Raw genomic sequence first — 21118 nt, 5'->3', positions numbered from 1 at the left:
TAAGTTTATAATGTGATATATATTACAAAGATGTTCTAAATTAGTTCTGACATTGCCATGCGACTGTATTATACGATGGAATATTATCAAATAGAGATGTTCTTAACATTGCTATGCTGCTTTCTTCTATTAAGACATTTGTGATCTACAACGTTTTAGTATTTAGCAATGCACGGTTGCATGAATGCTTTGAATAGGAGGCCACTATAAAAGTCTGGTATATATACTTGTGTTCTACTTATTAGCTTTTCTTCAAAGCCATTGGATGGCTTTGTTTCCTACTGTTAAGACCCAAAATCCAACTAGTCGTGATGGTACCTAACCCAACCCTCTAGGTAAGTCAATTAACAACTATCCAATTTAATGAGATTTATTAAGACAAGCAGGAAAATCTCATTACAGGAATAATTTCCAATTTATCAATTAAATCTCATTTACAGGAATAACAATTAATTCATTAACAAGCAGAAATAATAATTCATTAAATTCCAAGGATTTTTCAATTTATCAATTAGCTTCGCAAGTTGAAATAAACTATTAAAGTATTGTGTAATTATTATTATTAAGTACGATTTCTACCGAGGACGTACGACCCGATCCAGAGTGTCGTGTACACTGCCGAGGGACGTGCGACACGATCCATAGATGCATCTATCCTGCCGAGGCATTCGGCCCGCTCCACAAGAAAGGAGGACATTTTCTTATGTACCTCCGGAAGGAGAGTATATTTATTATAAGATAAATTCGGGAGGAAGAATAATTTCTTTTAACAATTAATTAATTTAAACAGAAAATCAAGCATATGAGATTTTCATCCTTTAATATCTTTATCTGACAATTCACAATATATTCATATATATATATATATATATATATATATATATATATATATATATATATATATATATATAGAATATAATGTACACATGTAATTCATACTTTGAGTCCTAAACTACCCGGACTTTAGCATTAATAGTAGCTACGCACGGACTCTCGTCACCTCGTGCGTACGTAGCCCCCGCAATTAGCAATAATTATTCAATTTAGTCCCTATGGGGTAATTTTCCCCTCACAAGATTAGACAAAAGACTTACCTCGTCTCAAAGTCCACTTTCCGATTATCACGTCGCGTTGAATTCTTGATTCGACGCCGAAATATCCAAAACTATCCAAATATTATACACAATAATTAATATATGCTAAATGATTCAAAATTTATCTATTAAATAAATTACCTTATCCAAAATGGTAAAATTTCTAAAATTCACCCCGAGCCCACGTACTCGGATTCTGAAAATTTTCGGATGAAAACATTACCCATAATCTCAAGAACTTAAATATATAATTTCTACCCAATTCTATAACTATTTTCGTGGTTAAAATCTCACTTTTATAAAAATCTAGGTTTTCTATCTAAATCTTTGATTTCTAAGATTTACTAGTTATAATCTACTTATAATCTATGCATTTAACTCAAGGGGTATGGAATTAACTAACCTCCAAGTTGTTAGTTGAAATCTCCTCCCAAAAAGCTCCAAAATCGCCTAAGAATGGAAGCAAATGGGCTCAAAATGACTGACCCTCGATTTTTAACCATTCTGCCCAACAGGTATTTCCACACTTGCGGACAGTGTACCGCACCTACGGCTTTCGCACCTGCGGAAAATCCTCGCAGGTGCGAGTTTCACTCGCCTGGGCCAAGGTCGCTTCTGCGCACCCTTCTTCACACCTGCGCGTTCGTAGGTGTGCAAATTCTCCGCATCTGCGGTCGATTGCCCCCTTCTCTTTTCCGCTTCTGCGCACAAAAACTCGCATCTGAGAGGTTCGCTTCTGCGAGCTACCGCGCACCTGCGAGTGTCGCACCTGCGGCTGGCCAAGCGCATGTGCGATTTTGACAGTAGCTGGGAGCTTCAGTTTTGGCTCCCAACTTCCAACTTGGTCCGAGCCTCGTCCGATTAACACTCGGGACCCCCGGGGCCCCACCCAAACATACCAACAGGTTTGAAATCATAAAACGGATTCACTCGAACTCTCGGAATGCGTAAAACAACATCAAATCTAAGAAACATACCATAAACCAAATTGATTCAAACTTAAGAATTTCAAGTTCTTCAATTTACTTCCAATTCGCCGAAATATACTTAAACTACTCGGAATGATACAAAATTTTGCGTGCAAGTCTTAAATCACTATACGGAACTATTTACAAACTTGGAATTCCAAACGGACTTCAATTACTCAAAAATCTACCCCAAACCAAATTTAAAGAATTTTAAACCTTCAAATAGTTAATTTTTACTATTAAGCGTCAAAACGCTCTCGGGTTATCAAAAGCCCGATTCGGATATACGCCCAAGTCCAAAATCATCATACGAACCTATTGAAACCGTCAAATCCCGATTCCGGGGTCGTTTTCTCAAAATATTGACCGAAGTCAAACTTGTCCATTTAAAGCTAACTTAAGGAACCAAGTGTTCCGATTTCAACCCATACACTTCCAAATCCCGAACCAACCATACCCACGAGTCATAAATTAATAAAAGTATGTTCGGGGAGTTTTATTTCAGGGAACGGGTTTCTAAAAGTTAACATGACCGGTTGGGTCATTACATTCTCCACCTCTTAAACAAATATTCGTTCTTGAACGGGTTTAGAATAATACCTGGAGTGCTAAATAAGTGTGGATATTTGCTCCGCATGTCCTCCTCGGCCTCCTAAGTCGTTTCCTCGACTGGTTGGCCCCTCCATTGGACCTTTACTGCAGAAATCCTCTTGGACCTCAACTGGCGAACTTGTTTATCAACAATGGCAAATTAATTTTCTTCATAATCCAAACTCTTATCTAGCTGAACTGTGCTGAAGTCCAACATATGTGATATGTCAGCATGATACTTCCGGAGCATAGATACATGGAAAACCAGATGAACTCCCGATAGACTGAGAGGCAATGCAAGCTCATAAGTGACCTCCCCAACTCGTCTCAACACCTCAAATGGGCCCATAAACCTTGGGCTCAACTTGCCCTTCTTCCCGAATCTCATAATTCCCTTCATCGGCGAAACCTTCAAGAGAACTTTTTCATGCGCTTTCTGATCCGCGTAACTCTTATGTCTGGACTGTGCTATACGAAGTTGCTCCTGAATCAACTTTACCTTTTCCAAGGCATCCTTTACCAAATCAGTACCATATAACGTAGCCTCACCAGGATCAAAACATCCGATAGGTGAACGACATCGATGGCCATATAATGCCTCAAATGGAGCCATCTCGATGTTGGATTGATAACTATTATTAAAAGCAAACTCGGCCAAAGGCAGGAAACGATCCCACTGAACTCCAAAGTCAATCACACATGCCCTGAGCATATCCTCCAAAATCTGAACTGTCCGCTCTGACTGCCCGTCGGTCTACAGATGAAAGGTTGTGCTGAGCTCTACACATGTCCCTAATTCACTCTGTACTGCTCTCCAGAAATGTGAAGTAAACTGAGGGCCTCTATCTGATATGATAGAAATTGGCACACCGTGCAACCGAACTATCTCCTGAATATAAATCTGGGCCAACCTCTCTGAAGTATACGTAGTGACAATAGGAATAAAATGTGTCGACTTGGCCAACCTATCAACAATGACCCAAACTGCATCAAACTTCCGCAAGGTCCGTGGAAATCCAACTACAAAGTCCATAGTGATGCGTTTCCATTTCCATTCTGGTATAGTCATTTGCTGAGGTAGTCCACCTGGCCTCTGGTGCTCATATTTAACTTGCTGGCAATTTAGACACCTAGCTACATACTCAACTATGTCCTTTTTCATTCATCGCCACCAATAATACTGCCTCAAGTCACGATACATCTTCGTAGCACCTGGATGAATAGAATACTGAGAACTGTGTGCCTCCTCCAGGATCTTTTTCCTCAGTTCATCCACATTAGGAACACACAGACGATCCTGGAGTCGCAGAAAACCATCCGCACCAATAGTAACTTCCTTGGCACCACCTCTTAGTACTGTTTCTCGAAGAACCATTAAGTGTGGATCATCATACTGTCAAAAATGCGATGATCAGTATAAACTTCACAAGACACCCCATAAAGATAATGCCTCCAAATCTTAAGGGCATGAACAATCGCAGCTAACTCCAAATCATGTACCGGATAATTCTGCTCGTGGGGCTTCAACTGACGTGAAGCATATGCAATAACTCGCCCTTCCTGCATTAATACACAACCCAAACCAATGCGTGAAGCGTCGCAATACACTGTATACATTCCCGAACCCGAAGGTAACACTAACATTGGTGTTGTAGTCAATGCTGTCTTGATCTTCTGAAAGCTTGACTCACAATCATCGGACCATCGGAACTGAACACCCTTCTGGGTTAATTTGGTCAAAGGTGCTACAATAGATGAAAAACCTTCCACAAACCGACGATAATAACCTGCTAAACCCAGAAAACTCCTGATCTCTGTCGCCGAAGTGGGTCGATACCAATTCTGAACTGCCTCAATCATTTTGGGATCAACTTTAATACCTTCGCCCGATAAAATATGTCCAAAAAATGCTAAAGACTCTAGCCAAAACTCACATTTAGAGAACTTAGCATATAACTTTTGTTCCCGCAATGTCTGAAGCACTAATCTCATATGCTGCTCATGTTCCTCCTTACTACGCGAGTAGATCAAAATGTCATCAATGAAGACAATGACAAACAAATCAATATATGGCATGAATACCATGTTCATCATATCCATAAACGCTTCCGGGGCATTAGTTAAACCGAAAGACATTACCAGAAACTCATAATGACCATATCTAGTACGGAAAGCAGTTTTCGGAACATCCGAATCTCGAATCTTCAACTGATGATACCCCGACCTCAAGTCGATCTTAGAGAACACCCTAGCACCCTATAACTGGTCAAATAGGTCATCAATACGCGACAATGTGTACTTGTTCTTAATAGTAACTTTGTTCAATTGGCGATAGTCAATACATATTCGCATTGTGCCATATTTCTTCTTCACAAATAATACTGGTGCACCCCAAGGAGATACACTCGGTCTGACGAACCCTTTGGCTAGTAACTCTTCAAGTTGTCCTTTCAACTCTTTCAATTCTTTCGGAGCCATGCGATACAGTGGAATAGATATAGGCTGAGTATCTGGAGCCAAGTCAATACAGAAATCAATATCTCGATCAGGTGGCATACCTGGAAGATCTGAAGGAAATACATCGGAGAACTCCCGAACTACTGGCACTGAATCAATAGTTATAGTCTCTACAGTAGTATCCCGAACTAGGCTAGATAAGCCAAACAACCCTTCTCAACCATGTGTTGAGCCTTTATAAAAGAAATAACCCGATTAAATGAACTAACCGATGAACCCTTCTACTCCAACCTAGGCAAAGATGGAATATCCAAGGTAACAGTTTTGGCATGACAATCTAGAATAGCATGATATGGAGATAACCAGTCCATACCCAAAATAATTTCAAAATCGGTCATCTCGAGCAATAAGAGATCTGCTCTAGTTTCATAACCACAGAATGTAATAATACAAGACCGGTAGATCCGGTTCACAATAACATAATCGCCTATAAGAGTGGACACATAAACAGGAGTACTCAAGGACTCACGAGAAACACCCAGGAATGGAGCAAATAGAGATGACACATATGAATACGTGGATCCTGGATCAAATAATACTGAGGCATCTTTGTCGCAAATAGAAATAATACCTGTAATCATAGCATCTGAGGCCTCTGCATCTGGTCTAGCCGGAAAAAGCATAGAACCGAGCTGGAGCGCTAATTGGCTGGCCTCCGCTGGCTAATCTCCACCTCTAGGATGACCCCTACCCAACTGTCCTCCACCTCTTGGTGATCGGACTACTGGTGGAGCAACTGGTCCGGTAAGCATAGGCTGCTGACCCTGCTGTACTGGTCTACCCCGAAGCCTGGGGCAAAACCTCCGCATGTGACTGGGATCCCAGCACTCGTAACAACTCTTCGGTATGATAGGCTTATGACTAAGTGTCTGGCTCTGGGGACCTGAATACCCACTGGGAGGACCCTGAATAGCTAGTGGGCGGTAAGAACTCTCTGGTATAACACTGAGATAAGGTCACACTGGAGTACCCCGAGGAGGTGGTGGTGCTGGAAATGGGGGTCTGCTGGACTGCCCCCTCACGAACTGACCTCTTCCCCCAGACGGAGTGCCTCTAAACTCTCTAGAGTACCTGAACCACTTATCTCTCATAATCTGCTCTCGGCTCTGCTGACGCACACCCTCAATCCTCCGGGCTATCTCCACAACTAGATCATAAGAAGTACCCATCTCAACCTCTCGAGCCATAGTGGCCTGAATGCCAGTATGTAAACCGACTACAAACCTCCGCACTCTCTCCGCCTCAGTAGGGAGTATCATAAGTGCATGGCGAGATAATTCAGAAAACCTCGCCTCATAATCGGTCACTTACATCTGACCCTGCTAGAGCTGCTCAAACTGAAACCACAACTCTTCCCTCTGGGAGGGTGGAATATACCTGTCCAAGAAGATACGGGTGAACCTGTTCTAAGTCATGGGAGGAGAATCTGCTGGTCTGCCAAGATCATAAGACTGCCACCATCTACGGGCCCTGCCCTCTAGTTGAAAAGTAGCGAAGTCAAAGATTCCAATATCCTCATGTTGTACAGTCTGTCCCTGCAATGATCAATGAAGTCCTGTCGATCCTTATGTCGCTCACCCCCGAAGACAGGAGGATGTAGTCTAGTCCATTGGTCCAATAGATTCTGAGGGTCGGCGGCTACAGCTGGCCTGGGATCAGGTGTAGCTGCTGCCACTGGCTGGGCTCCACCCATGGGTAGTGCACCCTGGGTCTGATATATAACAACTGCCTGTCCATGAGCCTACACGGTAGGGGTCTGTGCTCCCCCGCCCGCCTGAGATGTGGCTGGGTCTGCCGTAAATAAACCGGCTTACGTCATATTGTCCATGAACTGCAACATACGACCCATGACATCCTGAAATCCCGGTGCAGATGTGAAATGCACCGGAGCTGGCTCTGCCACAGGCACCTCATCTTGTTCCTCAATAATGGAGTTCTCTGCTGGACCCACTGGCAGCATAACTGGAACAGTCCTGGGACGTCCTCGCCCTCTACCACGGGCTAGAGCCCTCCCCCGGCCTCTAGCAACTAGGGGAGTAGCTCTTCCCTGGCCTGGAACCTCATTTGAGCGCGTTCTCACCATCTGAGAGAGAATAAGAGAAGGATATTTAGAACTACATCAATTGGACGATGGAATATGAAGAAAGGAAATTTCCTAACACGCTATAGCCTCTCGAAGATAAGTACAGACGTCTCCGTACCGATCCACAAGACTCTATTAGGCCTGCTCATAACTTGTGAGACCTACGTGAACCTAGTATTCTGATACCATGTTGTCACGACCCAATTTCACCTATAGGTCGTGATGGCGCCCAACACTACAGCTAGGCAAGCCAACTTAATAAATTAAGCATACATTGACAAAATTTAAAACCAAGAAAATAATAAAACACCAAATTCTACCAATGTGTGTGCCAAGACCTGGTGTCACAAGTGTATGAGCATCTAGTAGATTATACAAAACCTCAAATACTGTCTGAAATAAAAATAGACAAAATGAAAAATATAAGGAGAGACACTAGCAGCTACAGAACGGCTCAGAAAGGTAGCTCACCACTATGCCCCAGGATAATGTGGGTGTAAGACGATAGGTCCCCCCACTTGTACATGCCTCAGGTCCTGCACAAAAAGTGCACCAAGTGTAGTATGAGTACGTAAACAATGTGTACCCAGTAAGTATCAAGCCTAATCTCGAAGTGGTAGAGATGAGATGGCCGACTTTGACACTCAGTATGGGTCAATAATAATAATTGAAATATAACTAGAATATTTAAATCAACATGATTCACAGAATTTACAATAATTTATTTAGCCAGCGGGAATAATCGAATTCCTTCAAATGCAATAATTCTCAATATATTAATTAAATTCCTTCAATTCAAATAATTTCCAATTTATCAATTAAATCTCATTTACAGGAATAACAATTAATTTCTTAACAAGCAAGAATAATAATTCATTAAATTCCAAGGATTTTCCAATTTATCAATTAGCTTCGCAAGCTAAAATAAACTATTAAAGTATCGTATAATTATTATTATTAAGCACGATTTCTGCCGAGGACGTACGGCCCGATCCAGAGTGTCGTTTACACTGCCGAGGGACGTGCGGCACGATCCATATATGCATCTATCCTGCCGAGGCGTTCGGCCCACTCCACAAGAAAGGAGGACATTTTCTTATGTACCTCCGGAAGGAGAGTATATTTATTATAAGATAAATTCGGGAGGAAGAACAATTTCTTTTAACAATTAATTAATTTAAATAGAAAATCAAGCATATGAGATTTCCATCCTTTAATATCTTTATCTGACAATTCACAATATATTCATATATATATATATATATATATATATATATATATATATATATATATATATCTCAATTAATATTAATTAAACAAAAAATACAATGTACACAGGTAACTCATACTTTGAGTCCTAAACTACCCAGACTTTAGCATTAATAGTAGCTACGCACGGACTCTAGTCACCTCGTGCATACATAGCCCCCGCAATTAGCAACAATTATTCAATTTAATCCCTTTGGGGTAATTTCCCCCTCACAAGATTAGACAAGTGACTTACCTCGTCTCAAAGTCCACTTTCCGATTACCACGTTGCGTTGAATTCTTGATTCGACACCGAAATATCCAAAACTATCCAAATATTATACACAATAATTAATATATGCTAAATGATTCAAAATTTATCTATTAAATAAATTACCTTATCCAAAATGGTAAAATTTCTAAAATTCACCCCGGCCCCACGTACTCGGATTCTGGAAATTTTCGGATGAAAACGTTACCCATAATCTCAAGAACTTAAATATATAATTTCTACCCAATTCTATAACTATTTTCGTGGTTAAAATCTCACTTTTATAAAAATCTAGATTTTTCATCTAAATCTTGGATTTTTAAGATTTACTAGTCATAATCTACTTATAATCTATGTATTTTGCTCAAAGGGTGTGGAATTAACTAACCTCCAAGTTGTTAGTTGAAATCTCCTCTCAAAAAGCTCCAAAATCGCCCAAGAATGGAAGAAAATGGGCTCAAAATTACTGAGCCCCGATTTTTAACCATTCTTCCCAACAGGCATTTCCGCACCTGCGGATAGTGTACCGCACCTGCGGCTTTCGCACTTACAGAAAATCCTCGCAGGTGCGAGTTTCACTCGCATGGGCTAATTCTTCGCACCGTTCGCAGGTGCGCAAATTCTTCGCATCTGCGGTCGATTTCCCCTTCTCTTTTCCGCTTATGCGCACAAAAACTTACATCTGCAAGGTTCGCTCCTGCAAGCTACTACGCACCTGCGAGTGTCACACCTGCGGCTGGCCAAGCACAGGTGCGATTCTGACAGTAGTTGGGAGCTTCAGTTTTGGCTCCCAACTTCCAACTTGGTCCGAGCCTCGTCAGATTAACACTCGGGACCCCCGGGGCCCCGCCCGAACATACCAACAGGTTTGAAATCATAAAACGGACTCACTCGAACTCTCGGAACGCGTAAAATAACATCAAATCTAAGAAACATACCCTAAACCAAATTGATTCAAACTTAAGAATTTCAAGTTCTTCAATTTACTTCCAATGCTCCGAAATATACTTAAACTACTCGGAATGATACGAATTTTTGCGTGCAAGTCTTAAATCACTATATGGAACTATTCTCAATCTCGGAATTCCAAACGGACTTCAATTACTCAAAAACCTACCCCAAACCAAATATAAAGAATTTTAAACCTTTAAATAGTTGATTTTTACTATTAAGCGTCAAAACGCTCCTGGGTTATCAAAAACCCGATTCGGACATACGCCCAAGTCCAAAATTATCATACGAACCTATTGGAACCATCAAATCTCGATTCCGGGTTCGTTATCTCAAAATGTTGACCGAAGTCAAACTTGTCCATTTAAAGCTAACTTAAGGAACCAAGTGTTCCGATTTCAACCCACACATTTTCAAATCCCGAACCAACCATCCCCGCAAGTCATAAATTAATAAAAGCATGTTCGGGGAGTTTTATTTTAGGGAACGGGTTTCTAAAAATTAAAATGACCGGTTGGGTCATTACAAAACCCGACCTGTTAGGTAAGCCAATTAACAGTTAACACAATTCTAATAAAATAAATGTGATCAACAATTGATATATCTAGATTCCAAACAATATCCCAAGGACTGGTAGTACAAGACATAAGCTGCTAAGACTGGATTATTGCAAAAACGGATGTGAAATAATTACAACTTATGTATGAAATATACATAAACTGAATTCAACTCTAGAACTACCCATGGACAAGTGGTAGCCACATCCGAAAGGCATGAACATATTCAGAGTCAGCCCCCGTCATCCACCGCAGCTCTGTGCCAAAACTTTGCACGCAAGGTGCAGAAGTGTAATATGAGTACAACCGACCTCATGTACTCAGTAAGTATCTTGACTAACCTCGGTGAAGTAATATGAACTCAAGGAAATAAAAGGCAAAGAAGCTCAGAAGTGCGGACTGTAGAATATCATCTGCAGTTGCAAGCTATGAAGGAAAAGCCATCAGAGTTTGGTACAAAGTGCGGTCCGCACATGAATTCTGTGGCCGCAAAAGCTGAGCCAGAGAAAAGTTCGGATAAGGTGCATTCCAAGTCCCCTAGAAGTGCGGACCGCACAATAACTGTGCGGCTGCAAAAGAAGAGCTATGAGGCCGTAAATGTAAAAGTGCGGAGTGCAGAAAGAGTGCATTGCGGCCGCAGATAAGAATTATGCAGCCGTAGACTTCCAATCCTAAAAAATTGAAGAAAAGCGCGGACCGCACATGGAATTATGAGGTCGCAAAACCTCCCGAAGGGCGTTTTATTCCGAAATCTCCAGTCCTGTATAAATAGACGAGTTTCACATGTTTAGGTCAACTTTTGACATCAACTGCTATAGTAACCGTTTCCTTTTTCTCTTTTTAGTATTTTTTTTCTTCATATTTTGAACTATTTTAACTTAGATTTTATCATTTTGATCTTGCAATATGAGTTCAATTATCATTTCTTCTTCTATTTCTTCCATTTCAAGCATGAGTAGTTAGATTTTCACTAGGGTTGTGACCCAACCCTAGTATGTAAACTTAATGGGTGTTTGATTTAATGCGTGTTTATGGTTGGGTCTTTATTATTTAGCCTTCTTCTTGCTTTTGTTTGTGGAATTAATGGTTGCAAACATTAGTTCATGCCTATTTGACTTGGCCTCTACTTGTCACAATCCAAAAATCCACCTAGTTGTGATGGCACCTAATCTAACCTGTTAGGTAAGCCAATTTATAAATATCCGGTTCAATTAATATTTAACTGACTCTAATACACTTCCCAGGGACTGATAGTACAAATCATGAACTTCTAAGATTAGAATTTACAAAGTTGGTATGAAATAAATACATCATCTGTTCGAAATATACATAAAGAGATTTTTATAAATCTAAGGCTACCATGAACAAGAGGCAGCTACGACCGAAACACAGGTACATCTTCAAATCCAGCTTTTGTCGATCACAACAACATCAACATCTAATATTTGCACGCAAGGTGCAAAAGTATAGTATGAGTACAACCGACCCCATGTACTCAATAAGTAACAAACCTAACCTTAGGTTGAAAGTAGTGACGAGCTGGAACACAGGTCGGGGTCCAACACCAATAGCCAACAACAACTCATAACAACATAATGGAAGTAATAAAAGATGTAGCTTAGAGATAAACTGCTCAGGTCGTTCACAATTCCAGAAAATAGACCTGCTTTTCAAATATGTCAGTGAAAACCCAACTCCTTTACCGAAATCACCAATTTATGAGTAAGTTTGAAAACTATGATTTTTCCCAAAAACTTTCAACAGGTAAATGTTTCATTTTTAAATGGCATGAGGAAAATATATCTCTATGCCTACATGTCATTATATATGAGAAGTCATAAATGACGTGATACCGTACAACATGAGGAAAAATGTATCTCTATGCCTATAAGTCAAGTGTGCTTGTCAAATGCAATGCAACTCAGTGATAAACCATATGCATACTCTCAGAGTATCAATTCACTCAGTTCTCCCAGTCACTCAGTCCTCACAGTCACTCAATCCTCCCAATCGGTCGGCACTCGCACTCAGTAGGTACCTGCGCTCACTGGGGGTGTGTACAGACTCCAGAGGGGCTCCTTCAGCCTAAGCGCTATATCAAGCCAATCATGGCATCAATTAATAAAACATGCTACGGTGCGCAGCCCGATCCCATAAATATCCTTACCATCAGGCCCTCGGCCTCACTCAGTCATCAATCTCTCCAGTCTCTCAGGCTCACAATGTCATGAAAATCAGCCCAAAAATGATAATATGATGAATCAATAAATAGCAACAGAGATTGAGAGATGATATGAAATGAATGAATATGACTGAGTATGAAGTTACAATTTAAACAAATAACTAGACAACAGAAATGACCTCAGTGGGTCCCAATAATACCAACATTTGCTTAAGCATGATTTCTAATATGAGTCACAACTCAGTTTCTCTAACACAAAAAAACATGGAGAAATAGAAGTTAATTAACTAAAAAGCTCTACAAAATCAACCGAGTCTCAATTTCTACGGTGCACGCCCACACGCCCGTCATCTAGCATGTACGTCACCTCCAAACAATTCATATAACACGTATAATCAGGGTTCATACCCTCAACTCCAAGATTAGAGATGTTACTTACCTCGAACAAGCCGAATCCAATGTCGAGCAAGCTAAACAATGCTCTAGAAATTCCATTCTACGCGTATGAACCTCCAAACGGCTCAAATCTAGCCACAATTAATTCGATTCAGTCAACACAAATTATAGGAATTAATTCCATATCAAAATACTAATTTTCCCCAAAACATCCGAAATTACACTCAAAAATCGTCTATGGGGCCCACGCCTCGGAACCCGACAAGAGTTACAAAATATGAATATCCATTCAACACGAGTCCAACCATACCAATTTTACCAAATTCCGACATAAAGTCGACCCTCAAATCCTCAAATTAAACCAAGAGGGTTTTCTAAAGTTTTCAACTTAATTCACCAATTAAATGTTAAAAACAATCATGGATTGGGTAATTTGACCGATATTGAGTTAAAAACACTTACCCAGTTATTTTTCTTGAAAATCTCCTGAAAATCGCCTCTTCCCGAGCTCCAATTCGTCAAAAATGGAAAATGAACAAACCCTCGATATTAAATATTTTTGCCCAAGTTGTTCTACCTCATTTTGTGTTCCAAACAATCCCGAAACTTTCTTTTGATGCCTCCAGTGGATTCCTTGTAAAATTTCAGTCAAGTTAGGCTTTTGAATCACCCAATTTGGCCTTAAAATGAGGGAGTTATGATGTTTTGAAGATTTAAATGAAGTCTGGAAATTTAAGGGAGAAAAAATGACATTTTCGTAATTATTTTACACTAGAAAATCAGCAACGAAAGAATTTTCGTTTTGGCACCCAAAACGCATTTGGAACCTTCAGGACACAAATTATATATGCGTTTCAATCATAAAACATGCTACGAACCTGCTCGCGCACTCAAAATACCGAAAAGAGGTCATCTTAACCCGATATTAATCATGGTCAAACTCCAAATCCTTAACATAACTAGTTTCTCAACCAATGATCCAAAACACACTCGAGCCCCTCGGGACCCCATTCAATCATACCAACAAGTCTTAAAACACGATACGAACTTAGTCGAAACCTCAAATCACATCAAACAACGCTAAAATCACGAATCATACCCCAATTCAAGCTTAAAAAAACTAAGAAATTCCAACTTCAAATCAAGTCTGATTAACCTCAAATTTTGCACACAAGTCATAAATGACATAACAAACCTATGAAAATCTTCAGAACTGGATTCTGACCCTGATATCAAAAGTCAACTCCCCGGTCAAACTTTCAAACTTAAATTTCTATTTTAGCCATTTCATGCCTAATTTAACTACGGACTTTCAAATAATTTTTCGAACACGCTCCTAAGATTAAAATCACCATACAAAGCTATTAGAAACATCAAAACTATGTTCCAGGGTCAAATTCACAAAAGTCAAACTTGGTTAACTCTTCCAACTTAATGCTTCATAGTTAAGAATCGTTCTTCCAAATCAATTTCGAATAACCTGAAAACCAAAACCGACGATTTACACAAGTCATAATACATCATACAGAGCTACTCATGCCCTCAAACTACCGAGCGAAGTGCAAATACTCAAAACGAGTGGTCGGGTCATTACACTACTTGAAAAAGAGAGACTTAGTCTAGGAAAACTTGGCTAACAAGAAATTGGGTCAATTGATAGATTGATAATCCCAATTAAAGGGTTCAACCTAGAGATAGTAATAACCCGACTTGAGCTTTTATCAACCATTTTGTTCAATGCCCATTTAGACTTGAGAAAGACAAATTTGGCAAAATCACTCTCTGACCGAGAGGTATTGAGTGGGTAATTGAGTGTTGATAGCTATAATACTCCTCGATCAATAAAACAAGCATTAAGGTTTATATCCCATTAGGCAAACACCTAGGTGAAGGTCATAGCCCTAGGCTCTTTACAACATTTGAAAAATAACAAAAACAATCTCTTAGTTTTATTTCATAACTTGCAATTGTAATTTTAAATTAGACTTTAAAAAACCGAATTTTATGGAAGAGTAAATTTAGATATTCAAGTTCACACGCTATGATATACACTACTAACTCCCATCTATAGCTTCCTGCAGAATTCGACCCCGACTCTCATTGGGTACTATTGTATCGATCGTTTTCATAACCTTGAATTGAGGTGTGAAATTGGACGAGATCAATTTTTGGCGCCATTGTCGGGGAGCTAAAATCGATGTTAGCTATATATTTAGGTGTGTTTTTGGGAATATCTTCTTTTCCTTCAGTGTTACTAACGTGTTGAGAAATTGTAGGTGCAATCATGGCAAATAATGAGCTCAGAAACTTACCTTTGGGGGATGTGGACGTTAGGGATGATCAAATGGATGAGGTTCCTCTTGAACCTCAAGCCAGTAGACGAGGCCGACCGCCTCATGAAAATGTACCCGTTCCACCCCCATCTCCACCACGAGCGGCTCCACACCGGGTGTTGCCGCATGAAGGGTATGCAAGTGCTACAGCCCCTCCCCGTATTAGGGCAGGTAACTTACAAATAACCAATATGATGCTCACTTTACTCGAGCAACGAGGGTTCTTCACCGGTGCACCGGGTCAAAATGCATATAAACACTTGAAGGGGTTTGTCGATACGTGTTGGGGGAGCAAACAAACAAATATCTCCGAGGATGCTTTGAGGCTAAGGCTTTTCCCTTATCTCTACGGGGGAAAGCTTTAGATTGGTTGGAACGCTTGCCAAATCATTCCATTCATACTTGGGATGAACTAGCGGAGAAATTTATTTCTAAGTACTTCTCTCCCGGGCACATGGCTATTCTTCGGGATGAAATTCTAGCATTCAAGCAAGAGCCCAATGAACCACCACACGAGATATGGGAAAGGTATAGAACAATGGTGAAAGAGTGCCCCAACAACGATATGATGGAGAACATGATTCAACAAACTTTCTATCAGGGGATCAATACAACCAACCAATGTGTAGTGAATCAACATGCCGATGGGAACTTCATGACTACGCCTTATGCGGAGGCGTGTGATATCTTGGATGAGATGGCGGATACTTCATTGGCATGGCAATCTCGGGCTAATGTTCCACAAGGTGACCCCAATGTGATTCACCTTCACAAAGAGTTACATGATCATGGATAAGCCATAGTCGAGTTGACTACCACCATGAACCAATTGTCAAAGGCTCAAATTCAACAAGTGCAAAACCCGAGGCAAGTCAATGAAATGGAGGGAGTAAATATGATGGAGAACAAGCGAAGAACAAGAAGTCCACAAGTGCAACAAAGAGTGGACAATTTTGTGCAAGATGATAGTGGATTTGATCAAGATGAATCTTACAATGACGAAGAAGAGGAGGTCCAATATGTGAACAACTTTCAAGGGAAAAGAAACCACTACCAAGGCCCTAGCCAACAACAATGGAGACCTCAAAATAATCAAGGCAATTGGAATTCTCACAACTAAGGTAATTGGAGTGGTGGAAACAATCAAAGCAATTGGAATAACAACAACAGCCAAGGAAATTTAGTGGAAGCAATAATCAAAGGAATTGGCAAAACAACGATAACCAAGGATATGGGGGAGGCAACAATCAAGGTGGGTGGAATAACAATCAAGGAAATCGGGGGTCTGATTTTCAAAGGCCCCCGATGTATAAACAACCGAGCAACCCACCTCCTTATCCTTCCCATGGTCCTAGTTCTTCCAGCAATGAAATGGGCCGTAGTGAGAACATGTTCAAGCTAATTATGGAGAAGAACGCCGATTCCGATGCTCAACTTGCTTCACATAACACCTCAATCCGTAACTTGGAAATGCAAATGGGACAAATCTCTTAAGCTTTAAATTCTCATCCTAAGGGGGCACTACCAAGTGACACGGTGGTGAACCCAAAGGGTGAGAACAATACGGGGCATGCCATGGCTATTACTACAAGAAGTGGAAAAGGTGGGAATGCACCCATCTCAAGTCAAAGGCAACTTGTGGATGATGAGCAAGTGGTAGAAGAAGAGGAGATCCCGAACAATGTGGTACAAGCAAATGATGAAGTGCGGATTGCTATTGATGACGTTGTGGAAGAGACTCAAGATGAAGTGAACCCGTCTATGGATGAAGTGAACCCGTACAAGCAAATTGGAAGTGCCGAGTTTGCTAAAGCTCTTTGTAATCTTGGGGCGAGTATAAATTTGATGACCTATTCGGTTTTCAAGACCTTGGGAATTGGGCAACCAAGACCCATATCTATGAGATTACAAATGGTCGATTGTACAATGAAGAGACCGTTGGGGTAATTGAAGATGTATTGGTTTGTGTTGATAAGTTCATTCTCCCAGCGGATTTTGTTATTCTTGATTGTGAAGTGTACTATGAGGTACCGATTATTCTTGGTAGACCTTTCCTTGCTATGGGGAAGACTCTAGTTGATGTGGAATCAGAACTCACTTTCCGGGTAGGTGATGAAAAGGTGGTGTTCCACATGTGCAAATCTATGCGGCAACCAAACTGCAATGAAGTGTGTTCTTTCGTGGACTTGGTGACTGATGTGATTATTGATGATACAAGTGCCACGATTAATGTAGGTGATATGTTGGAGGCCGTCTTGCTAAATTTTGATGATGACGAGATGGATGGCTTCATGAAATGTGTTAATTCTTTGCAAAGAATGGGGTCGTACAACTATGCACCCCGAAAACTTTCCTTGGATATTGAGAATAGGAAAACTCCTCCTACAAAGCCTTAAATTGAAGAGATTCCTATCTTGGAGTTGAATCTATTGCCTCCACATCTCAGGTATGAATTTCTTGGGGGCTTGTTCCACTTTACCGGTTATTCTTTCCGTTTTTTGACTAACGTGCAGGTTGACTCTACATTGGCGGTGCTTCACAAGAGGAAGAAATCTATGGGGTGGTCTTTGGCGGATATTCGGGGAATAAGCCCCGCATTTTGCATGCACAATATTAACTTTGTGGAATATTCCAAACCATCAATTTAACATCAAAGGAGACTCAATAAAGCCATGCAAGATGTGGTAAAAAAAGGAGATCATCAAATGGTTAGATGTCGGGGTTGTCTACCCCATTTCCGACAGTTCGTGGACTTCTCTGGTGCAATGTGTCCCGAAGAAGGGGGCATAACAATGGTCACCAATGACAATAATGAGTTTATTCCCACAAGAACAGTGACCAGGTGGAGAGTGTGTATGGACTTTCGGAAGCTAAACAAAGTCACGAGGAAAGACCATTTTGAACTTCCCCTTCCTTGTTCAAATGCTTGATAGGTTGGCCGTTCGTGCTTTCTATTGCTTTCTAGATGGATCTTTGGGCTACAACCAAATCCTTATTGTCCCAGAAGATGAAGAGAAAACATCTTTCACTTGTCCCTATGGTACTTTCGCTTTCAAGTGGATGTCATTTGGCTTATGCAATGCACCAACGAATTTTCAACGATGTATGATGGCGATCTTTATGGATATGGTAGAGGACTACCTTGAAGTATTCATGGATGACTTCTCAATAGTCAGGAATTCCTTTGATGATTGCTTGGCAAATTTAGATAGAGTATTGGCAAGGTGTGAAGAAACGAACTTGGTATTGAATTGGGAGAAATGCCATTTCATGGCCGAGGAAGGCCTTGTCCTTGGCCACAAGATTTCAAAGAATGGCATAGAGGTCTACAAGGTGAAGATAGAGGTGATTTCTAAACTTCCACCTCCAACCTCAGTGAAGGCGTGAGAAGTTTCTTGTGTCACACATGGTTCTACCAGTGCTTCATAAAGGATTTTTCTAAAATGGTGAACCCATTGAGCAAGATCTTAGAGAAAGATACTAAATTTCACTTCAATGATGATTGCATGAGAGCCTTTGAATTGTTAAAGTTCAAGTTCACAACAACTCCCATTATCATCGCTCCTAATTGGAGTATCCCTTTTGAGCTCATGTGCGATGCTAGCGATCTAGCGGTTGGAGCAGTTTTGGGGCAACGCATCAACAAGATTTTTCATCCGGTCTACTATGCTAGTAAGGCCATAAATTATGCCTAAGTCAATTACACCATTACAGAAAAATAGCTATTTGCCATTGTGTTTGCAATTGAGAAATTCTACCCATACTTGATGGGTGTAAAGGTTATTGTTCACACGGATCATGTGGCACTCCGCTATCTTATGAGCAAAAAAGATTCAAAAGCTAGGTTGATGAGATGGGTGCTATTATTGCAAGAGTTTGATATTGACATCCAAGATCGAAAAGAGAGTGAAAATCAAGTGGCGGACCACTTATCTCGCTTGGGGGAGGAGGGGAGGCCGTATGATGGCCTTGAAATCAATGAATCTTTCCCCGACTAGAAATTCTTGGCTATTTAAATGAATTAGGTGTCATGGTTTGTGGATATAGCAAACTTCCTTGTGTGTGGAATCATCCCGGATGAGTTCTCTTCAAATCAAAGGAATAAGCTAAAAAGGGATTGTCAATATTATTATTGGGACGGGCCATACCTTTTCTGGATTTGCACGGATGGGATAATTAGAAGATTTATACAGGACGAAGAGAAAAATATTATTCTTGAGGCTTGCCATTCTTCTCCTTACGGTGGTCACCATGGTGGAGAAAGAACGGCGGCTAAAGTGCTAAGTTGCAGTTTCTATTAGCCCACTCTTTACAAAGATGCAAGTGATATGGTGAAGCGATGTGATGAATGCCAACGAGCCTGTGGAATCTCGAAGAAGAATGAAATGCCTCTCACTACCATTTCGGAGATTGATATCTTTAATGTGTGGGATATTGACTTCATGAGTCCTTTTGTCAGTTCTTGTGAAAATACCTACATCTTGGTCGCAGTTGATTATGTGTCTAAATGGGTTGAGGCCATTGCTCTACCCAACAATGAAGCGAGAAGTGTTGTGGCATTCTTGAAGAAGAATATTTTCACAAGATTTGGTACATCGCGGACTATCATAAGCGATGTGGGATCACATTTTTGCAACAAGGCTTTTGACACTTTGCCTATCAAGTATGGTGTCACTCACAAAGTTACGACTCCCTATCATCCATAAGCTAGAGGTCAAGTGGAAGTCTCTAACCCGGATATAAAGAGTATCTTGTCCAAAACAGTGAATGCTAACCGGACAGATTGGTCAAAGAAGCTTGATGATGCACTATGGGCTTATCGAACTGCTTTCAAAGCTCCTATCGGGATGTATCCATACCGGTTTGTGTTCGGCAAAGCTTATCATTTTTCGGTGGATCTTGAGCACAAAGCCATGTGGGCTTTAAAGAAATTGACTCTTGATTGGGATGCAGCCGCTAACTTGCGGGTTGCACATTTGAATGAATTGGATGAGTTCTGATACCATGCCTATGCAAGTTTGTTCTTGTACAAAGAGAAGATGAAGTACCTTCATAACAAATACATCCGAAACAAGGAGTTCAAGGCGGGAGATCTTGTTTGTTGTTCAACTCACGATTAAAGATGTTTCTCGAAAAGCTGAAATCTAAATGGAATGGTCCCTCTAAAATTGTGGGTGTGACACCTTTTGGTGCATTGGACTTGAAGAACAAAAATGATGAGGTATTCCGAGTCAATGGTCATCGGGTGAAGCATTATTTGGGAAAATTTGATGATGGCCACATGGTGGCAGTTATTTATTTGAAATTATGGTAATCTGCGTCGTGCCGCGACATTTAATCAGGCGCTTCTTGGGAGGCAACCCATGTTTTTTTTTTCTTTTCTTCCTTTGTAGATAGGTGTTATTTTTGTGCTAACTGGATTTGAAGTGTGTTGTAGGGATGAGTGTACTTTACAGAAACTATGCCCAGAAAATTGGCTAAGTGTGGAGAAAAGTGCGGACCATACAATTTAGGTTTCTACAACAGAATGGAACTACGGCCGCACAAATTGGGAAGGGAAAATGCAAACTCTCTGAAGTTTGGTTTGTCAGAGAAATGGCCAAAGTGCGTTCGTACATCAAAATATGCGATCCGCAGCAAAAATCTATGGTCGCACCACAAATTCTGCAGACCACAGATCAGCAAGGGCATTTGATCCCCAAGTAACAGTGTGCGGACCGCGGAAGGAATTCTACGGCCGCACTCATCACCTTTGTCTCTTACTCACACCGTCTGTATAAATAGTGAACTTAGGGTTACTGTACATTTGTTTTCCCATCTCTGAGCACTCAAAAACCTAACATATTGAAATCATCTGGCACACTAAATCCACATATGTGATCACTCATTTTCACTGCTTCATATCTGGTATGCTTCAATTATTCGTA

The 21118-nt window shown here is 40.6% G+C and overlaps 1 protein-coding gene across 1 annotated transcript; it reads left to right on the top strand.

Annotated features, from left to right (window-relative positions):
• Positions 1-18634: 18634 nt before the first annotated feature.
• LOC138908140 (uncharacterized) lies at positions 18635-20191 on the top strand. Its single transcript, XM_070198782.1, has 3 exons — positions 18635-18863; positions 19509-19781; positions 19974-20191. Exons 1-3 carry the CDS (start codon positions 18635-18637, stop codon positions 20189-20191), a joined length of 720 nt encoding a protein of 239 aa, XP_070054883.1.
• The last annotated feature ends 927 nt before the right edge of the window (positions 20192-21118 follow it).

Source organism: Nicotiana tomentosiformis, chromosome 3 (assembly GCF_000390325.3).
Source record: "Nicotiana tomentosiformis chromosome 3, ASM39032v3, whole genome shotgun sequence".
Lineage (NCBI taxonomy): Eukaryota > Viridiplantae > Streptophyta > Magnoliopsida > Solanales > Solanaceae > Nicotiana > Nicotiana tomentosiformis.
This window is presented reverse-complemented; position numbering and strand designations above follow the sequence as displayed.